At 38.7% G+C, this 20,541-nt stretch overlaps 1 protein-coding gene and 1 non-coding gene across 5 annotated transcripts in view; one reads left to right on the plus strand and one right to left on the minus strand.

Annotated features, from left to right (window-relative positions):
- The first annotated feature begins 15 nt into the window (after nucleotides 1-15).
- Nucleotides 16-20,541, plus strand: part of RMND1 (required for meiotic nuclear division 1 homolog) — a 36,711-nt gene continuing 16,185 nt past the window's right edge. For 2 of the 4 annotated variants that reach the window (XR_005650373.1, XR_005650374.1), the window contains exons 1-6: nucleotides 26-183; nucleotides 5,489-6,006; nucleotides 12,105-12,213; nucleotides 14,006-14,081; nucleotides 16,859-16,898; nucleotides 18,564-18,664. Coding sequence is in view for 2 of the 4 variants with exons in the window: in XM_039851304.1 (XP_039707238.1) it covers nucleotides 5,503-6,006; nucleotides 12,105-12,213; nucleotides 14,006-14,081; nucleotides 16,859-16,898; nucleotides 18,564-18,664 (830 nt within the window). In the remaining 2 variants the exon portion in view is untranslated. Of the gene's footprint in view, nucleotides 184-208; nucleotides 560-5,488; nucleotides 6,007-12,104; nucleotides 12,214-14,005; nucleotides 14,082-16,858; nucleotides 16,899-18,563; nucleotides 18,665-20,541 lie in introns of those variants that run through there. The other 2 variants (XM_039851304.1, XM_039851303.1) reach the window with 2 other exon arrangements.
- Nucleotides 16,497-16,569, minus strand: TRNAV-UAC (transfer RNA valine (anticodon UAC)). Its single transcript has one exon. It is a non-coding gene; the product is annotated as a tRNA-Val (tRNA).

Here is a 20,541-nt window from a genome sequence, read left to right on the forward strand (position 1 = left end):
GGTAGTCACGTGGCCAGGGCGGCCGGCGCTCAGCCGGGGCCGGAGTTCCGTGCGCCTGCGCCGTGCCGAGCGGTGGGCGGGGCGCCAGTGCAGTAGCGGAGTGGCTGCGGGAAGCGGGATCCTGCAGCGGTGTCTGTCTCTTCCTTGCAGCCAGGCGCGTTCTTGTTCTCTTCCCGCGTAGAGGTTAGTGCACTGCCTTTCCCTAGCAGCTTCTATGGTCCTGCACAGCGGTCCCCCGCCTTCGCTCCCAGCCTCCCTGAACGTCTCGCGTCACAGGCTTCACCGATACTGCTATGGCCCCCTGCCTCTGACAGTGATCTTTGGTCGCCTTATCTGGGACTAAAAAGCACCCAGTTCACAAACTTATTGAACTCTTTTTTTGAACCAGTGCATAGCAGTAACTGCAAAGACAAATAACTTTGAGCTTAAGGAATTGAAAGGTGTGTTCCCGAAGATAAGCGCTACTTACCCATTGATTTGCAGCCCAGCTGATAACCGTTTTCTCAGTAGGAAATATACCCAAGAAATGAATAGCTGCTTTGTATTTCATTCACAAAATGTGAGTTGACTACCTACTGTGTGCTGGGCACTGTGGTTCCAGGAGAACAGCATGAGCAAAAGACGAAATAGTTCTCAAGAAGATTCCATTCTACAGGGGAGAGAGACAAATCTATCCGTTCTTCTCTTTTTTCCTCTTAACATTGTCACTAATATATATTTTGCTGCTTTACCATGTTTTTTGTCTGTCACTCCAATGTGATGTAAGGTTCAAAAGATAGAGATTGTCGTCTATTTTATTTTCCTGTATTTTCAGCGAGTAGGACATTGTCTACCACATGATAGGAACTCAGTTCATATTTGTTGTGTGAATCAATAAATTAAAAATACAAGGTATGCAAGTGATTTAAAATGCAATGAAGAAGTACAAAGGGAGGAAGACAGAGTGAGTGCTGGTTGTGCATTTAAAACAAAGCGATTGGGGAAGACTTCACTGGGTAGGAGACATTTGAGCAAAGATCTGAAGAAGGCGAAGGAATGAGGCTTAAAGATACCTGGGAGAAGAGCAAAAGGGACAGTAAGTGCAAAGATCCAGAGGCCAGAGCAGCTGGAGCAAAATGAGCAAGGGGTAGAGCTGCAGAAGATGTCAGAGTCATGAGAAAGGGCCAGAGAATGCAGGGCCACACAAGCCATTTTAAGGTCTCTGGCCTTGAATATTTCAAGTGAAATATGCCATTGTCATTTTGTACATTGGAAGGATGTGATCCAACTTAAGTTTTCAAAGGCTCACTTTGGTTGCTGTGTTGCGAAGAGTCTGTAGGAGGCCATGAATAGAAGCAGGGAGACCAATAGGGTCTATTAGAATAATCTATGGGGAAGATAGCAACTTGAACCAGAGTGGTAATAGTGTTGCTGATAAGAAATAGCCCGAATAAAGCTAGTGGGATTTGCTGACAGAATGGGTATGGAGATCAAAGTAAAGAGTCAAGGCAGGCTAGGTTTTTGACTTTAGCAAAGATAAGGATGTAATTGCTATTTCATGATTGGGAGAGACTGGGAAGATTTCAGAAGCTGAGTTTTGAGCATGTTACATTTTTATGCAAACGAGTGGTTTAGAGATAAATATTTAATATTCATTGATTACATATAAGACCATGAGATTGGGTGAGATCACCAAGAGCTGAGAATAGAAAAGTAGCCCAAATACTGAGCCTTTGCTCATTCCATTCTTGAGGGGATGAGAAACCAGCAAAAGATACCAAAAGGACAACCAATGTGATAGGTAAGTGACCATGGTGGTCTCCTGGAAGCCAAGGGCAGAAGATGCTTCCAGGAGGGTGGGGTGATCAACTGTGTCAGATGTTGCTAAGTCAGGTAAAACAAAGACTGAGAAGTGACCATTGGACTTAGAAATGTAGAGGTCATTCATTGGTGGCCTTGACAAGATGGTTTTTAGAAAGTGGTAGGGATGAAAATCTGATAGGAGTGTGTTTGAGAAAAATCAGAGGAGTTGGAGACAGTAAATAAAACCTTAAAAGGAAGAGAGCTTAGAGAAAAGATGTAGTGAAGGGAAAATGGAGTCAGGGGAGACTTGTTTTTATAAGATGAGAGAAATTAAAGCATAGTTGTTTGCTAATAAGAATTCATCAGTAAAGAGGGAAATATAAATAGCATGGAAGGAGGGCAGTAGAGTTTAATCATTCTTTCTGTGGGCAGGAACAGATGAGATTCAGTATGCAGATGGGGGACCTGGCTCTAAATGGAGCCAGGGGCAATTCATCTCAAATAGCAGAAGGGAAGACAAAGTATACAGGCACAGAAGCAGTAGGTGGGCAGGTGGTTGATGGCAAAGAGCTTGTGGAAGCAAGATCATTATTGAGAGTGGAAGAGGAGGAGGCATTGAAGGTCTGAAGAGAGAGTAGAGTAGAATATGATAAGGAAACACAGTTAAGATTATTGAGCAGCAGAAAAGCCCACACAAAATGAGTAGTCATGATTTTAAAGTAAAACCAGATGGCCTGCTTGGTTGGCTGTCTCCAGCCACACTCAGCTGCAGGCACAAATTAGGTGAATTATTTTTAATTGAGATTGAGGTTATGTCATGTAAGTGGCAGAGTGAAGGGTGCAAGGGATTTGAGGTGTGGGAGAGAGATTATAATGGTAGGCCATGGACTATAAACTGGGTGTGGAGGAAGTGAAGTGGGGAGTAAGGGACAGTGAAAAGGTGGTGAGGACGTGGTTCCATAGTGTAGCGGTTAGCACGTCTGCTTTACATGCAGAAGATCCTGGGTTTGCGCCCCAGTGGAGCCACGGTCCATGGTCTACGACCATGCCACCCTGAACAAGCCCAATGTCTGATCTCGGAAGCTTAAGCAGGGTGGGGCTTGGTTAGTACTTGGATGGGAGACCACCTAGAACGACTAGGTGCTTTAGGCATAAATAATAATAATTCTTTTTAAAAAAGGTGGTGAAATCGTTGAGTTGTAGGTCCTTTCGGATTTGAAGAATTGCTGGAATTGAGTAACAAGTGAACTGAAAAGCGGAAGTGGTGTTTGGAGAGTAGGATGCTTGAAATTGAGAAAATGAGAGTGCAGTTATTAGTAATGACACAGTCTAGAGCAGCACTGCCCAATAGAAGTACAAGGCAAGCCACATGTGGAACAAGTTTTCTAGATGCTTTTAAAGTAAAAATAAATGGATGAAATTAATTTTACTTTATCCCAGTATGTCTAAACATATTTTTTCAACAAGTAATCAATGTAAAAATTATTGAGATATTTTACTTTTTTGTATTCAGTGTAAAATTCAGCATACAAGAGAAAGTTTCTCTTATTTTATTGAGCCACATTACAAGTGCTCAGTAGCCACATGTGCCTAGTGGCTACTACACAGCTCGGAGCATATGAGCCTGAGAGTTGAGTAGCTGAGGAAGAATGGAAGACAAGATAGGTCAGGAAATTTGGGAGTCAGGGATTGTAAAAGTCATGCCCTCTACCAGTCTGCATGGGAATGGAGACCATCAGGAATTAAACAAGGATAACATGGAGGAGCATCTGAATCCAGTGCTAAAACGTTACGTAAAGCTGTTAAGGGAATTAAAAATCCAGTACTTTTTATCCTTAAATTTACTTCGTACAATTAAAATTTCATTTTCCTAAGATGTGTGCTAATTTTTAACAAAGCCTATGTATTTTTTGTGTTGGGTACCTTAATGCGACACATCTTTCTCAGCAAAAATAAAAAACACACTTCTTGTTTGTCCAATAGCTATTAACTTTGCTTGTCCCATCCTGTCGCTTTTAACCCTGGTGTTACGCATAGCCTCTGTGTGAAGGCAGTCTTTAGAGTTGGGAGGTAAGAATTTCCTAGAATAGTATGGAAGAATCCAGGTCTTTGTACACAGATTTCTAAAATGTTTTATAATTAGATCTTTAAATAGTACCAGTAAAAGGCGAACTATGATAACTCTCATATGGCACTAAACATAGAATTCCAACTTTTGAAGATATTTTGAAAGCAGCAGGTTCTGCCTCAATGCTGCTGTGACTCATCCTCGTCCTCTTCTAAAGGGAGGTGATGGAGTGCAGTAGGTACAAGTGATTTTGGAATTGGAACAGCCTAGGTTTTAATTACATCTCTGCAAACTTGCTCACAGCCTAAGCCTCAGTTTCTTGACCTGTAAAATGCCTTCTAGGATTATTGTGAGGTGAAGCAGATTGCTTTGCGGTAGAAGGTTCTCAGTAAGTAATGTCTTGGTCTCTCAGATGTCATTACCAAAGATATGTTTCTTAAACATACCTTTGACCATGTGAGTCTCATGCTTGAAAGCTCTGGCTTCCTCCTACCTAAGAAACTCTTCGGGATCTTTTGTGATCTGACCCCTGGCTCCTTTTCTATCCTGATCCCTTAAGCACTTTCCTCCTGCCTGCCTTGAAGCTGCACGTTTTTTGTCAGGTAAACAGCACTGTGTACCTGGAGTGTTTGATTTGCTGATCCTCTGCCCTTTTGAGACCCAGTTCAAATGTCACCCCTTTGAATGTGTCCCACCCACCCCTCACCCCAGGTGCTTCCTTCTCTGCGCCCCGTAGCAATTTGGACATACCCCTATTTTAGTACCTGTCGCATTCTTGTCTGTTTCCCCTGCTGGACTGTGAATTCTGAGATCATTGATTCATACCTGTATCTCCAGCACCTAACGTTATTTTTTAAAAGAATTATTTATTATTAATTGCTTACTATAGGCTTACTTTTAAAGAACAAATATTTTATACTATAAATAAGGGAGGAAATTGGAGTGCGTGCATGTGTCTGACATCCTGTACCCCACCTCCACCAGCCACGCCCACCCCCAACCTGAAAAGCACCTTTCTATTCAAGTAGCAGCTTAAATCTTTCTGAGAGCCTTTCCTGACTCTTAATGTAAAATTAGGCAAGCTCCAGGTGTTTCTTTATACCTACAGGCCTTTGGTAGGGCCTAGGGCCTTTTCCACTGAGTTAAAATGAGCAGTTGAAAATGTCTGCCCTCTGGATACCATTGGCACCCTGGCTGCAGGAGCACTGTTGTTTCATGGAGGCTTCCCTGGCCTTATCTATCTCATGCTTATCTCATTGTAAAGACAATAAGTTTTGAATAAGGGAATTTGTAAGTACAGATTTTTTAATAGTTGATATGCTAATGAAATAGATGAAGAGATCCTATCACTCTGTTTTTTCTTTTTTGAGGTCTTAGTCAATAGCTTCATAATCTTATAATCTTCCAGAGAGGCGGCCAAAGGTTGACTAAAGGGAAAGTAATAGAAATACTTGTATTTATTTTTTTATTATTATTTTTTTTACTAGACATAGGTAAAGATGTATCTGTTTTGCAAAATTTTTACAGAAGTATGCCTATTACCTAGGAAAATATGTGTTATATATAACGTGTGTGTATGTATGTTTTAAACATTTTTAAGAAAAACTTGACTTTGATTTTTTTTTTTTCTTTTTTTAGTTTGGGGTGTGGAAATGTCAGCCAGACTTCTCAGAGCCCTGGCCGGATCTCACTGTATTTTGTCAAAAGCATGTCACTGCCAAAAACTTGTTCATCAGACAGTAAAATCTCTTAAGGCATTTGAGAGTACAATGTGCAGCACCCTGGCAAGAAGCCAGAACTCGGATTTGTTCTTTCCTGATAGAGCAGCTGGTGGTTCGAATAAGTCCCAGATTCTGGACATGAACCAGAGCATATCGAATGCAAGCATATTCTATGCATTAAACACTGCGTATTGCCAAGATGAAAATGCGCCCTTTCCAAGCAAGAAGTCCCTGGGTGCTCACCGGAAAGTGACTCACAGACCAAATCTATTAGGTCCTAAGTGGTTTGTAAAGATATTAGAGAGGCATTACTCATCGACGTCAACAGAAACGCTTGTTCCTAAACAGGACTTTCCACAGATCAAGAGACCACTGAAAGCATCGAGGACCAGGCAGCCATCCAGGACCAACCTTCCCCTTCTGTCTGCGAATGAGGTAAAATTGTGTGGCAGGGCCGTTCTGTAATAATTGTTCACGTTCTAAACCAGTGTATGCTCCACCACAGCTTTACTGCAAGCGTCAGAGAACTGGTGACCAGTTCACCATATTTTTTTTAATCAAGATCTGTGTAGCCTGTTAGTAAAACATGTCATGTCCAAAGGGAATCAGATCTTAATTTCGAGAATTAGTGATACATAGAAAGACAAAATATAGACTGTTAAATATAAAAATATAATTTATGAAAGAGTTAGTTATTGGCCTTCTTTGAGAAAGAAAACTGGTAGTAAGTCTAGTCTAGGAATGGTACTATAAAAAAATAGCCATTTAAAAAAATTCAAACTGCAGAAATTCTTTATTAAATTAAAAGATGATTTTTTTTTTGGTAGCTATGCAGACAGGTAAGCATTCATTAGCGGATGGTAGCTGCGTGGCGTGGGGTGCTGAAGTGACATGGCGAAAGGCAGCAAGAAGGTTTCTGCATTTTTATTCTTTGAAGGTCGAATAGGGTATTTTTACTCAATATTAAAAGGTTTGTGAGAATTTCTCAGCTATAATCACATTTCCTCTCTAAATGATAAATATTCAGGGTCAGGGTCAAGCCTTTCGTTGACCCTTGTATCTTGCATAATACCTGGAACTGTGCCTTATACTTAATAAATGTTTATTACGTTGGAAAGGATGGAAAAGAAGCAGAAGGATTTGTCTGTAGTCCTCGATCTTAAAAATAGGAATGTAGACTATTTAAAACTTGTTTGGGCCGCCGAATCTATCGGAAAACAGATGAGAATGTCTGTCTAAAAATCGTGGTTCTGAGAAGTAGACCCAGAGCACGTCTCATCTGGTTGTGTGTCGTGTTGTTTTGTTTGTTACTGTGCAGTTGACTTCCTTTGAGAAGGTGTATAGACTGTCACTACTGATCCCCAGGTTATGAAGTAAAAAGTTGATTAATGATTTTTTTTTTTTTATTCTAGTTTTTTGTAAATTCTCTGAACCCAGATATAAAGGATGGAAATGTTTTGCATGAACTGCTCTCATCATTTCTTCTTCTTCGCTCCTGACTTTTCGATTACATTGTTTAGCTTTGTGATAGTTCGGGAAATTCAGTACCTAAGTGACTGAGATGAAATTAAGTGTAAAAACCTAAATTCATGGCAAATACAGAAAAGAGGAAGATCGACTCCCTTTTTTCTTTTTTTATTCTAGCAGCACAGAGCATAATCAGGCTTCTTATGAAGATGCCGTTAAGGTCAGAGATGTCACTTTTTTTTGTCATTGTCGACTGTAAACTATCAAAGAGGCATTATTTCTCTGGGCTGTCCTTAGACTTAGAAGCAGTTTTTCTGAATTCCATTTTTTATTCTTCAGGATTTTTTTTTTCTGCTTCCAGGAAAGGATTCTAAGTAGATTTTCAAAATTTAATGCAATTTCAAATGAGACAATAAAAGCATTACATTTACAATAGAACAAATAATGGCCATGAACAAAGAAATAAATGTTATCAGGTATGATATAACTCATTTAGTTGAACATTTAGTTCTGATTAAAGAAAGGAGGAAATCCTGAGTTGTATATTTCTTGTCGTCTGACAGGAGAAAAAAAGAAAAACATAAAAATGTCTTACAAAAAATAACTATCCTCATCACCAAATTTAAGGAGTCATTTATTTCCTGGATCCTTATATAGGAGAGATTATGTAACATAATAGACGTGACTTCATGTAGGGTGTTAGAAAAACAGAAACAGTGTGTTGTCTTTCTAAAAGCACAGGGAAATAATAGAAATAAAGTTACATTTCTAAAAGCATTTCTAAAGTGGTTTCATAGGTGGACAGTCTTGAGAAGTGACTAGATACTCTATCCCTGGGGCCGAGACGGGCTTTTATCTGCCCCTGATGTAGGGGCACTCCATCTCCACGTGGGTGTCATGGGGCTGGCGAATCCTTCGTGGTGCTATAGTCCTTTCTGTCCCTCTAGACTGAGACAGGAAAGGACTCTACTTTGTTCCAGAAAGTAGGTGTGCTTGGTCTCATTCCCCATGCATCCGCCTGAGCTGGGACTCTTTCCTCCGCCACACAGCATGCACTTGGAACTGACGAATGAGGTTAGTCACCCTCTATAGCAGAGCCAACTCTACCTGGTCTCATCAGCAGAGATCATAACCTACTGAGCTATTCAGCCCCTGTCCGACTGGCTCAGAACTTATGGCAGCGACAGGGCTGCTGCTTGGCGTGGCCTGCCCTTCAAGAGAATGCTGGAGCGTAAGAACCACTGCTCTGAGCAGCGTGGGGCCTGGCATGAGAGGGACAGTGCTGGAATGCCCTCAGGTGGTTGTCAGATGATCACCACAGTGTACTGGCAATGTAATTGGTGGGTTGTTAACCATTTTTTCTTTCAATGAAATAGAATAGAAAGTATTAGCATGCCTTACTCATGGTAAAAGTAAATACAGTTTTGGGAAGCTTTGTATCAGTTACAGGTATGTGTGCACATATGTATATGTGTGCTGTGTATATGAAAGGATTTCTCACCATGGGTAGTAGTCAAAAAGTTTAGAAGCTGTGCTCACTTCCGCAGCCTGTATACTAAAATTGGAACGCAAGGATGACACGCAAATTCGTGAAGCGTTCATAATTTTATAAATGTTGATGGCTATGGTGTTACACCTGAAGTTAGTATAATATTGTATGTTAGACATGTTTAAATAAAACTTTTTAAATAAAAAAATTAAAACTTGCCAATAAAAAAAGCTAAAAAGCTTAAAAGCCAAAGCATTTTATTAGTAATATAAAATGTATGTGTGTTTAGTAACCTTCACCTATAATCTGTACATAACAGGAAAAACATGCATTTTTTCCCTTAGTAATATAGAAGCAACATTGCTGTAATGCACTAATGTTCTTCAGTAATAGAATGTGCATAAAAATAAACTTTTTTCAGACAAGTGTTCCATCAGAGTGTGTGATGCTCTAAAACAAGAATCATGTATAGATTTCTAGCCCCACCTGCTGGAGCCTGTTTTCTATGGCCAGAAAAACAAACAGACTGAAATGCAGTGGTTTTCTTGGCTTTGGGTTGTTTTGTTTTGTTTTTAAGATTTTAAAATAGAAGTCCTAAATTTAGGTCTTAAATCCAATAACTATTTTAGGTTAGTTTGGCACATTTATTTGAAAACAAGTCGTTGACCCTCATTTTAAAACCTGAAAATTGCTATGTGTGTGTATATATGAAATCTTAATAAATAGTTCATGATAAGAATTCAGAAAAAGACATGTATGAAAATGAAAGTGTCTCACAAACACCTTTAATTAATACGGAAAAAGGCAAAGACAAGACACTTCACGGTCCTCTTTCCCTTTACCAAATGGATTTAAATACAGTCTTGAAATTTAGACACAAAATAAAACCAAAAAAAAAAAAAGATATGCCCACCAAGTCAAACTGAAAAACTTTGTGACTCATTTATTAATAGAAGAAGCCATAACTTAAACAGAGACTCAGATCCAGGGTGTTTAAGGAGGATACAGAAAGTAGTGTGACAAGCCATGTAAGCTATGTGACATTGGCTAGAACTTCAAGCCAAACTAAATAGGACATGAGGAGAGAAGGAAATGTGACATTCTTCAGAAAATCTGCAAAGAAGATCCTGGCATGGCTAAGTAAGACCAGATTGTGTTTTACGATTTATTTATAATCTGACTATTTGGAGCGCATAAATTTTCTCATGCAAATAGTGATTAAATGCTTTGCCTTGCCCCATTTTTGAGAGTGCAAAATAGTATAAATTTTTAGCACGGATGCACCTGGTTAGTTTCATACATGGTGGCGGAGCAGGCGTGAGACAGTAGAGAGCAAGAGGGACTCTGGCCCCTTCAACCCTAGTCGAGTATTGGCAGATCTTCCCCTTGATCTCAAGGTGATGGAAATCTGGGTTTTGTGTGGAATCGCAGTTTATTGTTGAATGTTAATTCAGATCTTAAAAGCACTGTGCGAGTCGATTCGAGTTGGCTAACTCTCTGGGCAGCCAGTTTTACAGTTCTGATTCTAGAGATGGTCAGGTTCTGCCATTTCCACCAAACTGGCCTTGACTTTCTTATTTGCTGTCTTCTTTATGCCTGCTGCTCTTCCCACTCCGGCCCAAATGAAGCAGGTCGGCTGTAGCAGTCACAGAAGGAATTCTGATGTCCAATCTAATATACTGTGATTTTGCTTAACAAGCTTCAGTAAATCTGTCTGCTCTCTCAGAGTAGGGTCTGCCTACTTTGGCCTTCCCTGATGCATCTTAACAGGATTCCTTTCTTCCATCCAACATAATCTCATACCCTGTCAGCTCTTTTTAACTCCATAGAGCCTTAAAAGAACAGACAGCGCTAGCAGTTCTAATTTTTAAGCACATAACTCATTCTTATACTCCAGTAACTGTACTTTGGCCATATGGCTCCATATGCTTATGCTCATACCTTCATGTGCCTGTGGGAGTCAGCGCATCACATAACTGGAAAAGGAGGCTGTTAACATTCATTCATCCTCACATTCAACAATTTCAGCTCTGTCTAGCTTTTAATTTTTTCCATTTGAATTAAAATCACTTTATTTCTGAGTAGATGTTTATTGCCTTTATCCTGGGGTCCTCTTAATTCCTCTGCTCCTTTTCAAACCACGCATTAGAACTATGTAACGGATCGAGGATCAGGCAAAGCAGGGTTAGGCCATTTCTTGAGAAAGGGCCAAGAGTTAGGTTACAAAGGGAGGAAGGAAGAAATTAATATACTACTTTTCTTGAATTTCACACTAAGAGTAGGGGGACAGAATGGGGAAGAATTTAGGAGCTGAGATAAGTAAATCCCAGCTCACATATAAATGACTCATAAACCTCTTTTGACCAATGATGGGTCAAGGCACCATAATATGTATCAAAAGATCATAGTCACTTGTTCTGATCAGTAGTCATTAAAAACAAAATTATGAACATATGAAAATTCAGGTGTAAGTTACTTGATTAGCTTTTTAACTTCCCATAAATTTTGATGCCTTAAACATAGCTGTATGTGCAACAATAACTGTAATCTGCAAACACCAGCCATGGTTCTGAGCAGTTACCATTGATCAACTTGTTTAAACTTTTCAACAATTCTATAAAATAGGCATGATTGTTATTCTGATCTTTAAAATTAATCAAATTCTGTGCCCGAACTCTTTAGCACCTGTGCCAATAGCTTTTGAACTTTGACCACAACCCAAAGTGAGAAATATAGTTTATATTATACACACATAGTGACTCTGTATACATACTTAGATATATCTAAGTTTCAGAAAACATAAAAATTTATCCTTACTTAAATAATGTACTCTAATGTTTTCTATTTCTATTTAGTGGGCTTTTTTTTTTTAAGCTTGTTTGGGCCAACTAAATTGATATCAGGACTTACTAATGGGTTCTGGCTTACAGCTTGACAAAAACACTGCACTGTGCCATATTCCTTTCCACATGTGTACTGTAGATAAACCACGTATGTTTATGTGTATACACAGACAAGACTCAGTGCAGGAACCGAAGCACTACCCGGACCTGGATGCACTCTCAGATTTACAAAACTTTTTGTTTAATATTAACCAGAGTATAAGTAATTCCTTTGTAGATTTACAGTGATCTCTGCCTGTACCAGGCCAGTGACAAGTTATTAAGTGATCTCAAACAAAAATGTCTCTCTGAAAAGGAATCGTATGAACTCAAAGTTGGAGAGACTTTTTAAATAGCATTTCATCCAGGTGCCCACATGATGCCTTGATTCCCTATATATTTTGCTCGGTCTGTGCTTGAAACACTGCCAGTTGGGGAGCGGTTCCCCCTTTCAGGATAGCCATTCTGTCCTTCTGGCTAGCGGGAGCAAGTTCTTTCATAGATTGAGCCGAACTCTGTCTCCCCGTTGCTTCTTTCTCCTCATCCTTAACATCCCCTTTGCATGAACCTTTGAGATGTTTGAAGAAAACTCTCGGGTGCTAGCTTTGCAAAACGGAGTCCTGCAAGGTGACAGCAGCCATTGCAGACACTTTAGCCTCTTGGTAACCCATGTCCTGCTGTTCCCGCTGAAACAGGAGCTGATGCACTGCACAGCATTTGCAACTGCAGATGAATATCTTCTTGGAAATCTTTCTCAAGATCTGGCCTGTCACGGATATGTTGAAGTAACAAGCTTACCTAGAGGTACATCTTGAACCTGGGGCCAAGTATGTTAAAATGTATTAGAAAATAATTTTCTTGTGATACTGCCTTAAATATGCATTTGCTTAAGTTTCATTTTCCATTTAAAAGATTGCATCATAACAGTGGTGTTGAATCTCTTCATCTAGATGGCATACGAAGATAAGAAACTGAAATGTATTTACAGAGAACTTAGTTCTCAGATTCAAATCAGTAAGATCTGTTACGCTTTATAGCATCACTCTGACCTGGGATGATCAAAGGCCATGACACTTCATTTCTGTCAGGTTGAAAAGTATTACCGAAGGACCGGCAAACTGATAGAAATGTTGGGGAGAGCCTTTAAAAAAAATTTACCAGTACAATCCAATACTCTAAAATTAACAAAATTAATTAAATGATAAACCCAATATTAAAAAGAGGATTAAAATAAACTTAATTGAGGATATTAGAATAGTATCAGGAAGGATTCTTGAGAAAATAACTTGCTTTATATTTAAAAAATAAGTAACTTGGAATATTTTGATGGCAATTCATGAATTTACCTCAAAGTAGCCAAAATAACAAGTTAAAAACCTCCCTGCCTCAGAGAAAATTCTTAAGAGTCACTGACTCCATAAGAAATAGTAGTCATGTCATTATGTTTTTTTCAGCCTTGATGATCTGAACAGACTATTTGTGCTATTTAATGGCAGAAACAAACATAATTGACTTAGAAAAACAGAGCTCTGTCTAGGGCCCCTAAGATGAAAAATGGCCCTGGGGTGTCCTTGGCTGTCCTTGGCTGTCCTTGGCTGTTGGGGAGGGTGGCTGTACACTGTATACCCAGGGGCTTCTTGGACCATTGTCACCGGTCCATTTGCTTTATTTTGCTCTTGGAAACATAGGTGAACTTTGCCCTTGTAGGATGTAGTACTTAGGGAAGTTAGTTCACTCAGAAAAGGTAGTTTAGGATTTGGTCTCTATCTGAACCCCTCCTCCCCCAACCTGTGCCAGGAATTCCGAAACTGTGATTCTAATTTTAGATTAAGAAATTATATATAACTTCATGTATTAATATTAGTATGTTAATTTATATTAACATTATTTATAACATAGATTATATACTTTTAAATATTACTACATTAACATGTAAAGCAACTTCTTATTGATGAGTATTTGTATATTAATATATATTTGATAATATTTAAAAGGTTAACATTTGTTACAGATGATTATGGTGGTTCTCATAATTAACTTTAAAATCAGATGTTTTAAAACGATCAGTATCTTTGTTTCTGTATATTTTCTGTTACCCAAAGTTTATGTAATATAATTTAAAATTCAGTAGAATTAGTAGTTTGGGAATTATATTATTATGTAAAATTATATTATGAATAAAATGGTATTTAAAAGGTAAGAATATATTAATGGTTCTTTAAATTTTATTTTAAATTAATTTTGTAGAAAGAAGTTTACTTCTTGAGCCTTAGTTTTTTTTAAACTAACACTTTAATAATTATTAACTGAACTAGTGCTTACTGATTCAAAATGGGTGTGAATGAAGTTTTAAATAGCACTAATAATAGTAATATAGGTTGTTGAATGTTTTGTGAAGATGCTTTTCGTATGGTCTTTTCATTGGCATATATTAAATACTTTCAGAAACCTTAGTAGAAAAATGGACAGTGTGTTATGGAGTGTTTAATGGTATATGAAGAAATGATCATAAATTGTTGATTAAAAGTTTATAGGTGACTCTTAACCTTGTGTCACCTCGTGACATAGCTTTTCAGTATTTCATTTTAAATCATAGATGCAGCAAACATTTTGGTGATGGGTGTGGAAAATTCTGCAAAAGAAGGTGATCCTGGAATAATCTTCTTCTTCAGGTAAGACGAGAGAAACCGCACTGGGAGGTGGGCTCATGGTCAGGTGATGTGGCCTTTAAGGTGTGAGTGTGCCTCCTCTCAGGAGTAAATGTGTTCAAAATTTATTTGTGATTTAAATTCATCTTTTGATTCTTAATTTATCTAGGAGGGTTTTTCAGTTTTAGGACTCTTCTAGTAAATCTTCTTATAAAATAAAGAATTTTTAAAACCAGTCTCTATTTGTAAACCGGGATTGGCATATACTAAGTATGTGTAGAGTATCCTGTTCCCCACTCACCTTCGTGCCCCTTCCCACGTTCATGCTGCCCGCCCTGCTGTCTTTTCTTCCTTTTCTTTCTCCTCCTCTGGAGCTCTTGAGCTGAAATTTTAGCCCAGTTTACCTGTCCAGAGACTTCAGACTGGGACCCTCACTTATACACACTGTTTCTTTCTTTAAAGGTTCTTTTAATATCAGTTACTCCAGAGTAGATGAGGGGAAGGGTCATGATAATAGAAACAACTTAGAATAATTTCATGTTATCCTCACAACACTTGAGAAAGATGTTATTACCATTTTGTCAGCTGAGGAAACTGAGAGTCTGAGGGATTTAGTGAATTACCCACAATCATGGGACTAATAAGTGGCAGAACAGAAACAAATGAATATCCGTAAGAATCTAGACTTCGATAAAGTTTTCGCGGTCTTCATCCTTGTGGTCGATGATAACTGCAAGCCCTGTCATTGTTCCTGTCGACTGCTCACGTTTCTTTCGATGTTACTTTGGAAATAAGAGTTCAACATTTAGTCCAAGTAGAGTAGCATCTCCTTCACCTCAGGTGAGGGATGTGGATTTCTGAGGTCCCCCTAGATCAGTGCCATCCATCAGAAATACCACGCAAGCTACAAGTGCAAGCCTCGTGTGTTTTCTAACAGCCACGTTTTTTAAAGTTAAAAAAAAAAGAAGGAATTCACTTTTGAACAATAACAATATCATATTGCCTGAAATTGAACTTAAGAGTGTGTTTTATTTAACCCAGCCTATCTAAAACAGTATCATTTCAACATGTAATCAGTCAAAAATTACTGAGATTTTACATTCTTATTTTCATGCTAAGTCTCTGAAAGTGGGTGTGTGTTTTACACGTACAGCCTCTCAGTTTGCGCCAGGTGTATTTCAAGTGCCTAGTAGCCGCACGTGGCTTCTGAGTGCCACACTGCACAGCCCAGATCTGGATGGAGGGTCCCCAGTTCTCCAGACCACTCGCCTGCCAAGATGTGATTCTCTGAACTGATACTCTGACTGTGGCTTTAAACACCACTCAAGTCCACATCCTGAGACCCTGTGCTGGTCTATTGCAGTAATTCACTACCTGGTCTCCCTGCCCATCGTCTGTTTGTCTGTTACTGGCAGGATAATTTTTCAGTAGGTATTTCTGCTCATTACACTCTCCTGCTTAAGATTCTATGGAATTTGAGCAAACCCCTTATCACAGCACAGTTCCCTGAGGGGTTGGCTCCTCCTTGCCTCTAACCTCATTGCCCACCACAGCCATTCAGACCACTGGCTGTTTATTCCAAGACGTTTTCCTGTCCCTCGTGCCTTCTCCCTGAGCCCAGGCGTGCTCTGCTGGTGCTTTAGGAACTGTGTCCCTCCGAAGTACAGCCAGGTGTATTCCCCATAATTCTGTTATAGTGCTGATCACACTCTGTAGTAATTGGTGGCCTGGGTATTAGTCTTTTCTAGATCTGGAGCTCCTTGAAGATAGGAACTAGATCATACTCATCTTTGTATCTCTGATGCTAAGCACAGACCCACACATATCCTAAGCACATCGCTTAAGAAATGTCTGAAGACTGATGTGGGCTCAGCGTATTTCTACCTTTCTTTCATTGCCACCTTTCCCTCCTCCAGTAACCCAGAATCATACACCTGTTTTCATTTACCACCTAAAAGAGCTCCACAGGTCAAATTTCAGAAATCAGAACAAGTTCATTTGTAGTTTTTAGGCCTTAAACTCTACCAAAGCCGGGCTGGATTCAGAGGGCCCTGTGGTTTCATTGGAGCTGTGCAAGAGCCTGTAAGTGTGGGTGGCGCTATTCCACAGGTGCCTTTAGCCACCTGAGGCTTTGATTCGTCTCAGTCTCTTTATTTTACAGCTATTAAAAGCATGACTTTTAACCTTTTCCTATAGCAGAATCTGCCTAGTGAGAGCTAAGACAGATCTCAGAAATTTCCTTATTCTGATTTCTATACATCAGAATTGAACCAGTTTATTTATTACAAAATTCTTTTTTAATTTATTATTATTTATGCCTGCAGCACCTGGTCTTCCTAGGTGGTGTCCCATCCAAGTACTAACCAGGCCGACCCTGCTTAACTTCCGAGATCAGACATTGGGCTCGTTCAGGGTGGCATGGCCGTAGACCATGGGCCGTGGCTCCACTGGGGCACGAACCCAGGACCTTCTGCGTGTAAAGCAGACGTGCTAACCACTACACTATGGAACCATGTCCTGAAACAGTTTAGATACATGAAGTTATATAGTATTATAAGAAGTTATTTATTCTGCAAACCCTGAGAGAAATCATGAATTTTTGAGAGGTCAGGTTTTATCAAGAGTTCAAAAAGTAGCTCTTATTTTAGCAAATCCATGTAGGAACCATAATGTCAAATCAATAATAAATCAAATATTTTTAAATTACATTCTGGACACATTCTAGACATTACCTAAGTTTTATGTATGGCCCGAAAGAATGTTTTCTACCTGTAGTTGATTCTTTTATTCTTTTAAATCAGGGAAGGAGCAGCTGTGTTCTGGAATGTGAGAGACAAAACTGTAAGTATAAATAAAGTATGAAAGTATAAAAGCTCAGTTTTCTCCAAATAAATTGTTAATTAGCACTCAGTAGTCTGAGCCATTGGAAAATAAGTTAACATATAATCCACAAATTACTTGCTTTGTATTATGTGATATTTATCCTAGCAGTTTTATCTTCCAAAATGTATTCTGGCTTATAGTTTCCTACATTTTCCATTCTCTGGGCATACACTGATTTGTGGAAAATCAGGACAATCCTAGCTGCCCTGCAGAGAGAAGGAAGTATACTCCGTACGCGGTAATCTACAAACTGAATAATGTACACACAGTTCACGGGAAGCTGGCTGCCCTGCCCTATTTTTAGATCAATTTTCTAGACTTTATCACAAGAAATCACTTTTCAGTATCCCAATCAGGATGTGTTTAATATAGCCTTTTTAGAAGCACTTTGATAATACACATCAAAGCTTTATATTTAACTCAGCATTTTTATATCTAGAATGTTATCCAAAGAAAATAATTAGTTACATATGATGATTGCTGTACAGATTCATCAGTGCATTATTTACAATAGCTAAAATGAGAAGTAATCAAAATAAATAATAGTAGGAAGTCTGTTAAATATATCCATAGGATGGACTACCACAGCTCTCAAAAATCATGTGGAAAAATATCTATTCCTAGAAAATTGCCTGTGTATATGATATGGTTAAATTAAAAGAGCAGGTTACAAAATATAACTAATATAATAATATCAAAGCTGGTTAAAAAAATAAACCATCTTTTACTAAGAGGAAACACACACAGGAGGAGGGGTTTCCTGAAACAAAAAAAAAGGAAATATAAATGACCAACAAATATAAGAAAAATGTAATACAGATTGGCTATTTTAAGTGGCAAATGTATAAAAAGCTGATAATACCTTTTTTAAAAAATAATTTTTAAAGAATGTTCTTATAAATGTTTGGATTTTAAAATTGGGAAAACTGGGACGGCAGTTTAGCAATATTTATCAAAATTATAAGTGTGCGTGTCTTTTGATCTAGCAGTTCCTAAAGAAAGATCCCCGCAAGGTCAGGAAGATAGACGCGTTGCGACCTTGTAATAGTAGAGAATAGAAATCCTCCCCCATGGATGGACATTTAGGATGATAAATAAATTGCAGTTCCTACATTAAGGAGAGTAGCCTTGAAAATGTTCACATGCACAGTATGATCCCGTTTCATATAATAAGCAAAATAAATGTACACGCGTACACATTTATTATGGGAAAAAAGCCTGGGAGGCTGTGCACCAGGTTTAATGGTTAGCTTTGAGGATTAGGAGTTCAGGGAAGCAGAGGGAGATTGTCACTTTTTATACCTCTGTGTTGTTTAAATTTTTTGAATACTTACACATTTTTTAAAAGATTTAAAGAATCCAAACCATAACTCTACCAGTGGTTTTCTTTGAGCTGTAGGATAATAATATTTTTTTCTTAAAGTTCACCTGTGTTTTCCAAATGTAAAGACAAATGAATATATCTTCTAACGAGTTTACTATCATGATGAGTTTGCTTTTTCCTTAAAAACTAAACAGAAAAACATGTCACCAAATGTAATGAAAATGTTACAAGCATTAACACTGTAACATACTTCTGTACTGAAGGAGTCAAGTATAATTTTAGTATAATATTTCTTTTAGATGAAGCAAGTGATGCAAGTTCTAGAAAAACATGAAATTCAGCCCTATGAGATTGCATTGGTACACTGGGAAAATGAAGAGCTTAACTACATAAAAACAGAGTAAGCAACATTTATCAAATTTTTGGAAAGGGCCCTTGGAATAGCAAAGTAAAGCAGTAGAAGGGATAAATGACTTACGAATTTGGAGACTAATTTTAAGAAAAAAAGTTATTGATACAAATGTAAAGCCTAAACAATATGATAAATATTAGTGGACAGACATTATTTTTTAACCTTCTCAGGCTACCCATAAATTAAAACAAGTAGATAGTATAACCCCAAAATGGTAAGTTTCCTGGGCAGCCTAAATCAAGTAAAATAGTATGCCTTCATCAGAATGAACCTATCAAATCGTTCTAGTAAAGTTTTCTCTTGAGTAAATCCACTTCTTCCCTATCAATTTGGGGTGTAGTAAGGGGGTGATCTAAGAGAACCGCCTGTGGAAATGGGTTCCTGACAAACTATTCTCGGGTAAGATATATGGGTGGACAACCTGCTAGCTGATTCCTGACTCAGCAATGGGGTTAAAAATGAAGAGAGATGTCAGGACAGAAAGAGAAGGTAGCAAGAACAGATCGAAAGATCTTTTTCCTTATGGAGTTACTTGTCTAGTGGAACAGGAAAAAGTGTTTGAATTAAGAAGGGAAGTGATGAAAGTGGAGCTTGGGGACATTTGGAAGAGACACAAGCCATAGAAAGACCAGATGGGATAAGAGATAAGTAATAATAGCCGACAGAGAGTCCCTACTCACTCTGTGCCAGGCTCCGTTCCAAGAGCTTCTCGTACATCATTTCACTGAATCCTGGCAGAAACTCCCCAACTGTAGTTAACTGGCTTTCAGAGGAGATAGAGATATTGTGTTGCCCAGGGCACCTGAGTAGTCAGTGAGGTCCTGGGCCCACCATAGTGGGTGCAGTGGACAGTGGGGGTGTGAACCTGAGAGACGCAGCAAATGAGGAGCTAATAGAATCTTCTTAATTATTGAGCACTTGGCCTTGTGGTTACAGTTCCTGTGAATTCCCCTTTTGTGTTCTACCTCCACATCACACTGTTACTAGGTGCTCCCCGCACCCACGGACATACTCCCTGCCTGTCAGTCTGAGGTGTACAGTCCTTAACTCTCTGGACCCAGACTCAGTGATTTGGTTTATCTTCAGACAGACTTTCTTAGCAACCACCAACGTGGTGGTTTTGTGAGTCCTGCCTAAGATTCCAGGTGTGTGCTGCTGTACTCAATTCTATGCGTGAGCCAAGCTTATTTATAAAGCATCTTGTCGACGCTGCTCTCTTTTTTCTGACTTTTCTTTTTTCCCTCCACCTGAGGTGGTCCGGGCAGACCCTGCCTCTCCACCCTCCCGTTAGGCCTCCTGGTCCTCCAGTGTGTCCATATCTTCTTGTTTCATGTCTTTTGGGAAGATTTACCCTGTATTTTTCCTGTTTCCTTGTGATGTTTATACTCCCAAATTCCTTCCTTTTCCCCATCTTCCCAGTCTCTTCCAGAGTTTTCTAGATGTACACCATAGTTTTTCACAGCTTCTCATCTCCCTTCCCATCCCCACCGTGTCCCTGTGATTTTAGATTACACTGTGTATATAATTTATGTTAAATATTTTTTCACTTAGCAATTTGTGGTGATTTTTTTCCCTTTCCATTAAATATCCTTCCAAAACATACTTTTTATTTTTTTGTTGTGTGGAATTACTATACTTATATAGAACCATTCTCCTATTGAACATTTAGTCTCTTTCCTAATTTTTTACTATTAAGCATTTGACCATAAAGTTTTTTTGTACATAAATCTTTGCATATTTTATTTCTTTAGGATAGATTTCTAAAAGTGGAATTACTTGTATCAAAAGGTTTAAAACATTTGTAATACTCTTGATACAAATTTCCAAAATGACCTAGAGAGATTATGACTTTTTTCCAAAGAAAA

The sequence above is a fragment of the Pteropus medius genome, unplaced genomic scaffold, assembly GCF_902729225.1.
Source record: "Pteropus medius unplaced genomic scaffold, Ma_sr-lr_union100, whole genome shotgun sequence".
In the NCBI taxonomy this organism is placed as follows: Eukaryota; Metazoa; Chordata; class Mammalia; order Chiroptera; family Pteropodidae; genus Pteropus; species Pteropus medius.